The sequence below is a fragment of the Micromys minutus genome (genome assembly GCF_963924665.1).
Source record: "Micromys minutus genome assembly, chromosome: 7".
Taxonomy (NCBI): Eukaryota; Metazoa; Chordata; class Mammalia; order Rodentia; family Muridae; genus Micromys; species Micromys minutus.
The window spans coordinates 75,131,280-75,144,254 of NC_137976.1; the positions used below are offsets into that span (position 1 = coordinate 75,131,280).

At 42.0% G+C, this 12,975-nt stretch overlaps 1 protein-coding gene across 1 annotated transcript; it reads right to left on the bottom strand.

The window, feature by feature from the left end:
- Window positions 1-26: 26 nt before the first annotated feature.
- MCM4 (minichromosome maintenance complex component 4) lies at window positions 27-12,468 on the bottom strand. Its single transcript, XM_080918722.1, has 16 exons — window positions 12,341-12,468; window positions 11,966-12,127; window positions 11,519-11,682; window positions 11,329-11,430; window positions 10,535-10,630; window positions 10,354-10,449; window positions 9,760-9,898; window positions 7,574-7,794; window positions 7,221-7,341; window positions 5,117-5,376; window positions 4,232-4,597; window positions 3,527-3,654; window positions 2,813-3,020; window positions 1,367-1,595; window positions 864-997; window positions 27-339 (listed from the first exon to the last, which is right to left on the bottom strand). The coding sequence occupies exons 1-16, from the start codon at window positions 12,408-12,410 to the stop codon at window positions 247-249; spliced, it is 2,589 nt and encodes an 862-aa protein (XP_080774848.1). The 5' UTR covers window positions 12,411-12,468; the 3' UTR covers window positions 27-246.
- Between the last annotated feature and the right edge of the window lie 507 nt (window positions 12,469-12,975).

Below are 12,975 nucleotides of genomic sequence, written 5' to 3' on the forward strand. Positions count from 1 at the left end.
CTGCATTCACTTGTGTGGTCGTTCTGCGCATGTTCCCCACAGTCCCACTGTATTTACCTGTTCTAGTTGTCACCTTTCAATAAAGCAAATCAAATGTTGATAAAAAAACAAACAAACAAAAAAAAAACCCCATAAATTTACTAACAAAATACATCCCAATAGCAAATGTTTATACAGTGGGATGCTGCCTTTCAGACTCCATTTGTATCAGTAACAACAGTGACTCTAGTCCAAGGGCTGTGCAGCTCAGAGTAGGCGAACAGTCTTCCCAGTCACTGTCAGGAAATCATCATCAGCCAAAGCACGCAGGGCCTCTTCAAACATGTCCTTGGTAATTGCCTAGGAAATAAAAATGTCAGATTGAGCCCTTACCGTTAGGCACACATACTTTATTGTTAGACTATATATATATATATATATATATATTTTTTTTTGGTGCCTGTGGGCTGGTGTAGAAGAAGTCAAAGTCAGCTCTCTTATTCCAGCACACAGGCCCCAGAGAGAGCTCCGCTCATTAGGCTTGGTGGTAGGCATTGCCTTTATATACTGAGCTATCTTATCAACCATGCTAGAGTTTCTTCAAAGGACTAGGTGTCTGTTGTCCTTTGTAAGCTCTGCCTTTACCACGCCAATGCGGTCAAGGATAAAAGTGTTATAAAAATAAAACAAGCAGGCCTTGACTTTGACCAACATTTTTTTAAAAAACTAACAATTCATCTTCAATTGCAAAAGGACATGCAATTATTTCATCCCTAAAACAAATCTAAAGTCCAAACATTTTATTTATGTATTTCTTCATGTGTTTATAGAAGAGGCCATCTTATTTATGTTTATCACTTACACAATACATATAAAATACTTACTGTGTCAGATTGGCCCCGAATATCCTCAAACAGCTGTTGGTACTTTAAGGCTGGTGTTTTACCCTTAGATAAAATAAGTTTTCTCAAAGCTTCAGCTAACTCTTCTTTCCGTTTACGAGAAGTGGCACTCATTCCTATTTTAAAAAGAAATCAATGGAAATGTTTCTGCCATGAGTAAGATGTTAGATTCCTATAAACATTCCTTCAGCAGTACTGCCAAGGAAGGTAGAACAGCCAAATGCCAGAGCACATTCAAGAACACAAGACTTTGTTATTTTAATTATCTTACCTATCACTAGCTTCATTGGAAGCCTATATAAGCTGTTTAGCGAGACCAAATTCTTAGAGTTAGGGCCTTACTAAGCTGCCTCAGCTCACCTAGAATTCCTGGGCCCAAATGACCTTCCAGATTCTAGCTTGAAATGGATTTTAATAGATACCAAATACCAGAGAAGATAGAATCTCTTCTGATTTAACTTTTTGGTTCAGAGAAAGTAACAAACCTGTAGTAAGAATAGATATATCCACAATGCCAGTACGGGGGTCGGTTGCAGACTGTTTCAGAGCCTCCCGGTGAAGGCGCTTTGCCTCTTCCACATCGATTGCTTCAACTTTGTCTGAAAATCTTACTTTAGCATGGGCTTCTGCTAAACGAATCAATGACTCTAGCTGTCGAGGGTAAGCAGAAACCATTCCCCGGCTACTCCCGATCTTCCTCATGTTTACATAAGCCTATTGAAGGTAGGAAAAAATACAAGTGAAACCATGGATAATGACATCAATTAGGGTTCTGTTAAATAAAAAGGCTGTTTGCCTGCAGTGAGGGTTACTGTAGGTAATTACAAATTGGATCTAGGCTGTGGACTTGGAAATCGCCCACACAGAAACACAGAAGATTGTTACATGGATACACACATATGACAGATTTACACACACCACCACCACCACCAAACACAAGCAAAGAGAACAGTGGCAGAGGAAAGAAATGAAGCAGAGGCCCTGTAAGGAAAGGTGTGGCAAATGACAGCCAAAAGATCCACTTTGCAGGACATGTAAAGTAACTGAATGTTTCAAAGTGAATTAAATCATTTTACATGCAGTTTCATTTATTTCATGATATGAATGAAAAATTACTACCATGTGTAATCTTCACCTAGTCTTTTGTAACCTAGCTAGGATATAAGCCCATCAAAACGCATGCCGGAAACATTATACTCAGACCAAACATGCCCTAGTCCATTCTTGTCCAGCTTTATACTATGGGGGAATCTAAATATCACATATCTTAATGTTGAGGTTTGGTCTTTTGCTATGTATTGTAATGCTAAGTGTCAGTCGCTGAGACCTGGTTGCCCCAGAGAGAGCTGGCAGGACAGAGTCTGTACTTAGACCTAAGTGACACTATGTGACCCTGTCCTCAAGTCATTTCTAATTGGTAAATAAAGATGCCAATAGCTGAGTAGAAGAGACAAAGGTGAGGTTTAGGACTCTGGGCTTCCGATGGGGGGAGAACCATAAAGGGGAGAAGAAGGTAAAGAGAGGAAGAAGCTGTCATGGGTTAGGGGAGTTGTGGGTTGACTAAGTTATAGTGGGATCACTGGCTGGGAAATAGATGTAATAGCATAGAGAATAGATATCTGCTCAGCTCTTATGCTGATTAAAGCCTATTATAAATATCAAAGTTTTGTGTCGTTTATCTAGGAACTAAGTGATCAAATCCAGGATAGAAACCCTGGACTGGAATTAGAACTTTCTACAACTTTCTATTAGATGACATTTTTTATTGGATATTTTATGTATTTACCTTTCAAATGTTATCCCCTTCCTTCCCTCTCTAATGCCCCTCCCCCATCTTCTAGGAAGATGCTGCCACTCCCATCATTCTACTTGTTAAGAGAAACAGATAACTCACCCAGAGCTATAAACTTATGTCTTATAAGCCTGGTTACCTCAATGAGAGCCTGGCTGGCCTCCTCACTCAGCCGGGGCATGATGGTACTATGTGCATATGCGATGTAGTCTTTCAGCACTGCCATGTCCAGGAACTCCTCTTCTACTTGTTCCTCACTTTGGTAGTACAATGAAACCAGGTGATGAGCTAGACGCCGGTCATATGCCTCATCTTGAGGGTCTAGCATGAGGAAAATGAGATCAAACCTGGCAGGACAAGAGAAAAACACTGTCTTCCTAGTTCAGACACCAACATACATACACACAGGACTTAGAAGGTGTTAATGTCACTCATCGACTGCACATATGCCCACAGAAAGCTGCCACGTTCCCAGCTGACCAATCCTCAGTCTTGTCTAGGTAAGAGCAAAGGAAAAGTTAGAACTCTTTTCTGAGAAATGATACTGTAATCCAGGACCAATTGGATATTGTATTTGGCTAAAAACATCTTCAACTGTTTTGAGGACATAAGGACAATATTTCAGTGATACTTGCTTAACACACAAGAGGCCTTTCATTAAATCTCTACCACCACAAGAAGCAAAGCAAATTTAGTCAAATAATTAAGACATATAAATCCTGACAAAAGGGCCAACCAACTAAATCCGAGTGTTTAAATGTCAGTGAAGAGACTTAGGAGTTGTTGACTGCTTTTCAACCTCCAGCTATCAATTTCTAATAGAAGCATTTATCATACAGAAATGTTTTAGTACCTTGACAGCAATGTGTGTGGTAGTTGGATATTTTCAATGGTTGTTTTTTTAGGATTCCACTGAGACTCAATAGGATTTGCTGCTGCCAGGACAGAGGTTCGTGCATTGAGCTGACAGATGATCCCAGCCTATCAGAGGAATAGTGTAGTTAGAAGCCTTTTCCTGACTCCCATACAAAGGAAAACCATTTTCATCTGACCTCTGGCACCCCATTTGCTCTGTTGATTCTGCTATTCAAGAGTCTCATTGACTTTAATGCACATGGGACCCTAAGCTCAGACTCATGACTAGAACTGAGCAGACATACTCATTCTGCAGTCACAGTTTTAGTTCAAACTGCATTTTATGTTCTGGGTGTTTTGTTCGCCTGAACACATTTGTGCATTACATGTGTGCTTAGTAATCTTGGAGTTTAGAAGAGGGCACTGGATCCTTTGGAACTAGTTACAGAAGACAGATGGTTGTGAGTCACATGTGAATGGGTGCTAGGAATCAAATCCAAGTTTTCTGGCCAAGCACCTACTACTTTCAACCACTGAGCCATCTCTCCAGCCACATTTTTCAAATAAGAAAGCCAACTGGTAGTAACTTTAACACAAATTCAAGTTTATAAGTACTACAAATTAGTGAGTAAAAGCAACTAATGTAAGACGTTTTGAAACCGACTGTTGCAGGCCTGCAGTCACAGTGGACAGCAGCACCCACCTTTGCGATGGACAGAGTCTGCTGCTCCATGACCTCATGCAGCACGGATCTTGTGCTTTCACTCATTTTGTCAAACTCGTCAATGCAACATATGCCATTGTCACTCAAAACAAGGGCACCTGTCTGGAGGACGAGCTGCCTGGTCTCAGGGTCTTTCATCACATAGGCTGTGAGGCCAACTGCACTGGAGCCTTTTCCAGACGTGTACTGGCCTCTGGGGACCAGGTTGTACACATACTGTAGCAGCTGGGACTTGCTGGTACCAGGGTCACCACACAGAAGGATGTTAATCTCAGCACGGAATTTACCCCTTCCAGTATGACTGAAATCCTTCCTTGTTCCACCAAAGAGTTGAAGTAGGATTCCCTAAAAAATAAAACAAACAAATAAGCTAAACATTCATTTGTTGTATAGTCTATTCTTAGCTTATGTTTTAGAGATACTTTTCTATTTTATAGGTTCAAAGTATTACCAAAATTATCTAAGAGTGCTCATGCCATTCTAAGTATTCCTAACCAACACAAACCTAAGTAGACATTACCCTAAATTTTGACCAGCATGTATCCCTGCTCTGACCCTGTATAACCTCCTAGGTTTAGGAACACAATGTGCACAGCAGAGACGGGTCTATAAACAACAACAGTAACATTTAAAACATGAATATACACAGCACAGATAAGTCTCTCTACAAACACATACAGACAACCCCTCCCCCATAACAAAACAGTAACACTCAACTATCAACCAAGGCAGGAGCCAGTGCTTTGCTATGTTACAGAGCAAACAGTTCCTACCTCTGGAAGACAGTAACAGTGGCAAGTGGATCTTTAGTTACTTGATTCTAAATAACTGAATCTCAATACCAAGCTAATACTCCACTGTTACCTTTTTTATATCTTCATGTTCATAAATGCTGGGAGCCAAGGCTGAAGCAAGCCGCTCATAAATATCTGGCTTCCTGGAAAGTTCCTTAAGCAATTTCACCCGTTTCTCTGAAAAAAGTTTCCGCTCTGCTTCCTCATCAAGGCCATGCAGGCGCTTTGCATCCGTTTTCCGATAATGGATGACATCAATGTGGGTTTTATAGACAGACTTCACGTTGCTCACTCTTGGATTAACTCGAATAGGCACTGCTCGATATATGCCTAACAACATATAGGAAACACAACTTGTTTCTACTTGTCTGTGAACTCAGTGGACAGCAAAGGGAATGTGCAGTATTGGGGGCTCCAGCTCACCTGAGCACCCACCCACTCAAGCCCAAGTCTTCCAGACTAAGGCCTCCATTAAGAAAGTCAAGACACAGACTAAACACAGGTTTTTAAGAACAGATCCAAAATCATATTTGTTAACCAGCTGTGTTGTATGAGCTTAGGGAATTATCTGCACAACTACTCAGTACACAATTGTAGGTACAAAATGAAAAACAAAAAAGAATTTACATAGTAATCAGCTGAACAAAATGCTACAGCCCATACCAAAAACCTGAAATAGCAAGACAGCCTACTTAAAGGTGAAGGGAAAATGACAATTTAGGACAATCTTTTCATGAACCTAATTGAGGGCTGGACACATAGTTCACAGTGAACATGTGCTTAGTATGTGCAAAGCCCTGGGCTTGACCCCTGGCACTGAATGCCACTATCACCCCAGAGAAGGTAATTTGGAGAAATTAAGTGGTAAATAATACTTTAACCACTCTAAATGTATACAGTCTCCAAGAAGGAAGGTTTTGTTAAAATGGTATATCTGAGGCTCTTCTCTGCGTTTCAAACTAGCCTTGAACTTCACGATAATTTTATTTCTGTTGCTTTAAAAAAATGAAAGCTTTAGTTTATTATCAGGGTGTAAGACGCCTGTTGTGTATGTGCATGCACTCATATGCCAGGATGTGGTGGAAGTCAGTGGACACCTTTTGGGAACTGGTTCTCTCCTTCTATCATGTAGGACTAAGGGAAGGAACTCAGGTCATCAGAATTGCATGGCAAGTACCCTCGATCCACTGGACCATTTTACTAGGCCCTCTACATCCTTGTAGCACAGATCATGATCCTTTAACAAGACAATGTAATTCTCATTAAAAACAGAAGAAAACAGCTTACAGAGCTAGTGAGGTGCTTTAGCAGGTGAAGGTTCTTGCTACCAAGCCTGATGACCTGAATCAATCTTCAGGCCCCAGTATGAAAAGAGCAAGAGGACTTCCATAAACTATTTGCTTGATTTTCACCCCAATACACAAAATTAAACAAAAAACAAAAACAAAACAAAACAGCATTTATGTAACACTTACACTTTACCAACAAGGTAATGTAGACTAGGTTATTATTGATGGCATTTAGAACCTTCCAGTTTGTTCCTCTAGGTGATAGACCACTGATGAGAAAACTAAGGGCAAGGGGTGGGGGCAAACTTGGATTGTATGGCTCTCTTATGTTGGGGAAGAAATCCTGACTCACTAGGTAGCTGGGACCGCAAGCCCCAGACTCAGGAGCCAGGGATCCTTGGATTCAATTCCCCATGAGGAACAATGCTGTTTCTCAATCCTTCACCCTTGACCAAGTGCCCATATTCCTCCAAAATATGGAAGGCCTGCCACATGCAAATGACATCGAAGACAGGGCATTTTTTCAGTAAGAGACAGCATTTAGAATCTAGAAACACAAATTAATGCAGCAATGAACAGTAACAGTCAAAAAGTTGGCAACAGCTTTGCCATATGTAAAGTGTTCTGTCCCATTTTACTCTATAAGTAATGTTAACCCTCAGCTGTAGGAAATAGTAGAAAAGCATTTATGAACCACAAGTTGGTGCTCTGTCTCTGAGTTACTAAATGCTCCCTAAAGCTGCTCTCGTGACATCAACATTACCAGTCAAGTTCTGAGATCGCTCTCGAATCAGGCCTCTGATTCTAAAACCCGCATCTGAGAACTTAAACAGTAGTAAACTATAACACAACTTTTGTCTTTTTGTTACAAACCTACATTCTTACCTGTGACATTCACTCTGTCGCCTGGCTGAACCTTGTCTACAAGATCATTGTGGGCAAAAAGGACAACAGTGTGAGGTGTCTGCCCAGCAGGCATATCTTCAGGAGACTCTTGAAGTTTGATCTGAAAAATAAAAGAGAAAAACTTGAGGAACAAAAAAAAAGTGCCATGAGAAACAATTACAGGCCTTTGTATAAATTCAAGTCATTAACAAAACCAACAAAAATGGAAAGAACAGAAGTCCACTGAGGAAGGTTGATGGTAAACTGACAAATTAAATTTGGCTGAGGATTAGACAGGCAGAACACAGGTGTGTGTCAGGGAACCTCATCACGGGTGCAGAGTAGTCACATACCATCTGCTTGTCAGAGAATAGTGAACGATTGTGGATCAGAGCCATGCTGTGCGTAGTGTGGCAGTGTACACACGTGCAGGGCTCAGCAATTCGGCCTCGGTCCATCTCCACTCGGGTGGTGTGGGCACAGACTTGGCATTGGAAAAAGGCCTCCTGCATCTCGGGAATCAGTTGTGATGTTCTGATGACCATGCCGCTGATGGTGATGAGCTGATCAATGTCTGTAAATGAAGAAAGATTGGGTTGTCCACCAGCCACTTCCCTCAGCCCTCCCAGGTAGAAGTAGAGATGACCAACAGAGATTCAGCATGCACCATCAGCAGGAACAGCTGGTCAGTATCCTCTCCTCTCGGCACCAGTATACTTCTGAACCTTTTAATATATCCTCTCTCTCAGATGAGCACATGCATGCCACAGTGCAAGTGTGGAGATCAGAACACAATTCACGGAAGTCAGTTCTCTTCTACTATGTGAGTGCTAGGAATCTAACTCATGTGGTAAGGCTTAGCATCGTTACCCATTAAGCCATCTTGTTGGCTCACTGCTGGCCCATGTCTGGCCCCTTTGTTCCTCAGGTGTGCTGCTTATAAGACATCAACAGGTGAGAAGTGTGATGTGTAGGTATATTGTCTCCCAGACTCTCATCTCATTCACAAAGCCACCCGGAGGACCTGAAATCTCAGGTAAAAATCTTGGGCTGAAAATGCTTGTGGCATGGGGGAATGTCCGCTTATAATTTCAGCACCAGGGAGGAAAAAACAGAAGAATTTTAAGGGCTTGCTGGCCAACCAGCCAATCTAAGTTTATTTGCTTAGTGAAAAACCCTGTCTTAACAATAAAAAAGGTGGATAGCCCTTTAGAAATGATACATTTCCTCTGGCTTGTATAGCATGTTATTGCACATAAGAACAGCCTGGACTCTAGACCTGGACAACATGGACAAAGTATTGATGATTCTGGGGATACTCTGAGCCTCTCTGTCATCTACTGAATGGAGCAAGCACATAGCTGAGGATGTTATAAATACACACATCTATTTTTGTAGTTAGTGCCTACAAAAAAAAAAAAAAAAAAAAGCACTTTGCCTCTTATGAAACAAGCTTCTTTTATATTCGGTTCCCATTTCTACTCCTGCTTATGCCTCTCCTCTATTCCTTCCTTAACACCTTTGCAGGATTTAAGGCCCTCCTGTCCCACCAGTACACCGTGACTCACAAGGCCTGTAAATAATTTCATCCCTTTTCTCTACCTACTTGTTCGCCACTCTCGGCTAACCCTTTCTTCCCCCTCTTAAAGTTTATATGCAATCTGACAACTTCTGAAATCAGCCGATCACCCAGCAATTCTTGCTTTCTAAAAGTATGATTTTACCTAGTAGCTACCTTCCTCACTCCCCTTCTTTTTTAAGGTACACACACAAATGAGCAATCTATCACTAATTAACACTACAACCTCTACACATGAAAACATGTAATTCTGACCTGCTTTCAGTACCACAAAATGTCCAAGTTAGAATCCTAATGTCCCATAATTGAGCCACCATCAGGATCTAAATGAATTCATTTATCATATGCTTCACTGAATTACATGAGTGGAAAATCTTCCTCTTGCTCTCTTGGTCCCAAACACTCTCACAGATCCCTGCTTCAGCCAGCCAGATGCAAACAGTATTTTCTACTTCCATCTCTGCTTTCTGTTATCTAAAGAAATTCTATCACATTCACTTTTCAGACTTCATTATCTTTCACAACCAGCTTTTCCTTTATAGGTTCAGGACTTTGTCTATTCCCTAAGGCACAGACAGACACTGTACCTTCTGCTCATGTCTTATTTACCTCCCAAGCTAGAATTCTTTAAGTTTAAGGAAGAACTCAAGTCATCAGGTTTGCTCAGCAATTGCTTTTATAGCTGAGCCACTTTGCTGGCCTTCAGTATTTTTCTTCAGTGACTAAACAGTACATACCTACTAGCTAGGGATTTATTATATTTGGATAAATCAATTTTATAGTTAGTGAATTAAGTCATTTCTATCAGGCATTTCAGTTAAGTTAAAAAACTGCATACAAGTTCATAAAAGTATACAGAATAAATCTTTTCAACTTATAATTTAATGCTACCATTATCTATTACACATCCTTGAAATCTTTTTCTACATAAGGCATATTTCTACTACTAAATATTATTACCTTCTGGATTCAGGTTTCTCATACTCTTTGTCTTCAATGCATTAAAAGGTCTGACTTGAATCTGATGTTCTAGGATGGAGTCAGGATAACGGTCAAAGAAGATCTCATTGACAGCCATGTCAAAGGTTGGTATAACCTCCTGTCAAAACAAAATAAAGAATGTAGAGGAAAAAGAGATGACTCAGGAGTTGAGATCACTTGTTGCTCTGCTAGACAACAGGATTCAGGTCTCAGCACTTTTAACAGTTCCAGGAGTCAGAAGCCCTCTTCTGGGCTCCACAGAACCAGGAGTTTAAGGTTCTCCTCAACTACAAAATTACGCCTGAACATTATCCTTCCTCACTGGCTTCCAATTAACACCCACTCCCAACCATTCTTAATGAAATCCAAGAAACCACTAGTAAGACATTATTTTTAAGAAATACTACCAATTAGCAAATATAAAAAAATCCTCATTTTAACTGGAGTGAAACAATTTTCTTTAAAAAATAGTCAACCTTTGCAAGTATCCCTTTTATGTAAATGTAATTCTGCTTGCTAGAAAAACTTTATAAACATTTAGTGTAATTGGGAAACCCAAAGTCAAATTCTTACCTGTGGGTAGGAGATGAGCTGTCTATACAAATTTTTGCCAAATGATTTTATGTGTTCACAGTTCACATTTAAATATGGCTCTCCTGTAATGTTAATCTGTAAGATATATGGACCAGTCATAGTTTACTAATTATATTATCTAAAAAAATAAAACTTTCACTTGTAAATCCTATTCGATTACCTCTCCAAGTCGTTGCATGTACAAAGGTTGAGTGATATCTATGCCAACGTTTTCTTCTTCTTTGGCCAGAGGATCAATAAAACACTGAAGGAATCTCTTGTAGGGAAACAATATTAAGATTTAATAGAATGTAGGAATATGTAATTATTATTAAAATGCAAAAAAAAAAAAAAAAGGTTAGTAAGATGGTGGTCAGTATTAAGGATGCTTGCCTGTAAGTCTAACAACCTGAATTTGATCTCCAGAACCTGCACGGTGCAAAGAACCAGCCCCTACAAACTGGCCTCCAACGTCCACATAAAAGCTGTGCATGGAATGCCCCCTTAGCAATAAACATGAAAAAATTTGAGTACATAGCTATCTGTACAAAAAATAATTTTTTCTTCTTTGGGTTTGAGACAGCGATCTCACTAAAAAGCCCAGGCTGGCCTTGAACTTGCTATAATCCTCTGCCCCAGTGCTCAAGAGATTGTTTATTTACCACCTAGCTGGTCATGGTGACACACATCTTTAATGCCAGCACTCAGAAGGCACAGGCATGTGTGAGTTACCAGCCAGCTTGGCTAACAGCTCCAGAACAGCCAGAGCACATAGAGAAACCATTTTGAAATGCCAAGAACTAAGAAGGAAAAAAAGTGTATCGCCATGCAAATACTTGTACACGGCATAAATTCCTTTTGAGGAATAAATTCTAACCCACTAACAACCTGCTGCTATGTATTATGGCTATTTACAAATATGTTATACTTCCTCCCAAAGTGTCCAAGACTGAATTTTAGTGTACTTAAGCTTACCTGAAAATTTTCTTTGCATGTTGCCACATTCACATCTGTTCCCCAAATCACAAGCTTTTGGCCTAGAGACTGTTCACTTGCTACTGTGTCTTCTGCTGCTGCCTATAGAGAAAGACAGGGTAGAGACATGTTAATGGAATGCTCTACTTTATGCTCCCAAGAAACGGCATCAGAGCTGTTTTGTACTCACTCCATCTGACTGCAGATCCACCTGTAAACCCTTTCGTGCTGAGCCCAAGTCTGGCCTCTGCCTCACGGGTGTGCCTCTCACCCCACTTCTTGGGGTTCCTTCCACTCGAGAGCTGGGAGTGCCATATGTCAATGGCGAACTAACATCAAACTCCACAGGAATAGCTATAAAAACAACATATTTAGGTTTACCATGAAATCCCCATAGCACATCAAATCCCAATTTCAGAACGCTGTTTGCCAATTTAAACAGAATACTTATTGTAGTTTTTCATAGCCAAAATGTAGTTCCACTATAAAATATGCTTTCTATGCTCACTAAGGTCCTAACGTACCAACTCCGTTTCACCTTCCAGGTGTTTTCAGTGAAGACTATTAGCATACACAGAAGAATGTTTAGGCATCATAGCAACTGTTAAACTAGAAAAACAAAAGACAGCCGACCCACCCGAAGAATGCATCTGAGGAGGGCTGGAAAATAAGGCATTCTGTGCAGGTGGGCTCTGCAGGTCCGCTCCTGGTGAGGTGGGCATTGGCGGCAGCTCTCCGGTGGAAGAATCCTCGCCTCTACGTCTCCGATAGGGAGACGACCGGCTTTCCTCACTTCGAACTTCCGTCATGAAAAACAACCGAAAAACACGATCAGCGCTAAGGCTAAGCCCAGGAAATGCCTCTTAGGGTAGTCGTATTACTTAAAAAACACGCTCCCAACCCCCAACCCCCGCACTGGAAAAGGTGTAGGCATTTTTAACCAAACCAAGCTAACGGAGGTTACTACATGTCCGAGGCCTGTCAACCACACACGAGGCGGGAGGGAACTCACCGGGCCGGGTGGGGGTGACTCGTCCGCGTCGGCTGCTGCGGCGGCTCGGGGTGGAAGCCGGGGACGACATGGTGCTCTCAGTTGTCCCGCTCCGCGACCTCTCGTACTTCGGATCCCGGTTAGCTGCAAACGCGCAACGCTACAGTGGGTCCGGCCGGCAGGCTGAAGCGATTCCCGCCAGCCGCTCTTCCGTCACAGCGCCAATCGGCGCCTGACCAATCACACAGAGGCAAAGGCGTGTGGCTCGGCCTCTGGAAGGCGCCACTGAGAGCTGGCGGGGGAGATCCTGATGGCTACCTAGGCATAACAGCCACGATTCACTTTGCACACCCCTCGCCTCGGATGGACCAGTCTGCAGCAGGATGGCGCTTTGGCGGGAAACCTGCGGCGGCACGACCCCCCCTTGTGCGTGAGGCGTGTTTACGTGCGACCTGTCCCTAGTACACGCACCAATCTGCGCTGTCTCGCTGGTTCTGTCCCTCGGCGTTCGGATGTGCACAAGTTAAGCGCTACAGACCTGTAGCTGGTGCGCGTCTTCACCCCCTCCCGCGAGACTATAAGGGAGGTTCCTGCTGGGTGTTCTGGGGAGGGTTGGGAAGGGGGCCGCGACACGCATGCGCGAGGCGGTGCGGGCA

Bases quoted from the DNA above. Each gene is read 5' to 3' on its own strand.
- MCM4 (XM_080918722.1), bottom strand. From the start codon at position 12,410: ATGTCGTCCCCGGCTTCCACCCCGAGCCGCCGCAGCAGCCGACGCGGA. The intron at 11,683-11,965 runs GTGGGTCGGCTG...TTGTTTTTATAG, and splicing joins TCCTCAGATGCATTCTTCGG to CTATTCCTGTGGAGTTTGAT. The intron at 998-1,366 runs GTTTGTTACTTT...TTTTTAAAATAG, and splicing joins TATATCTATTCTTACTACAG to GAATGAGTGCCACTTCTCGT.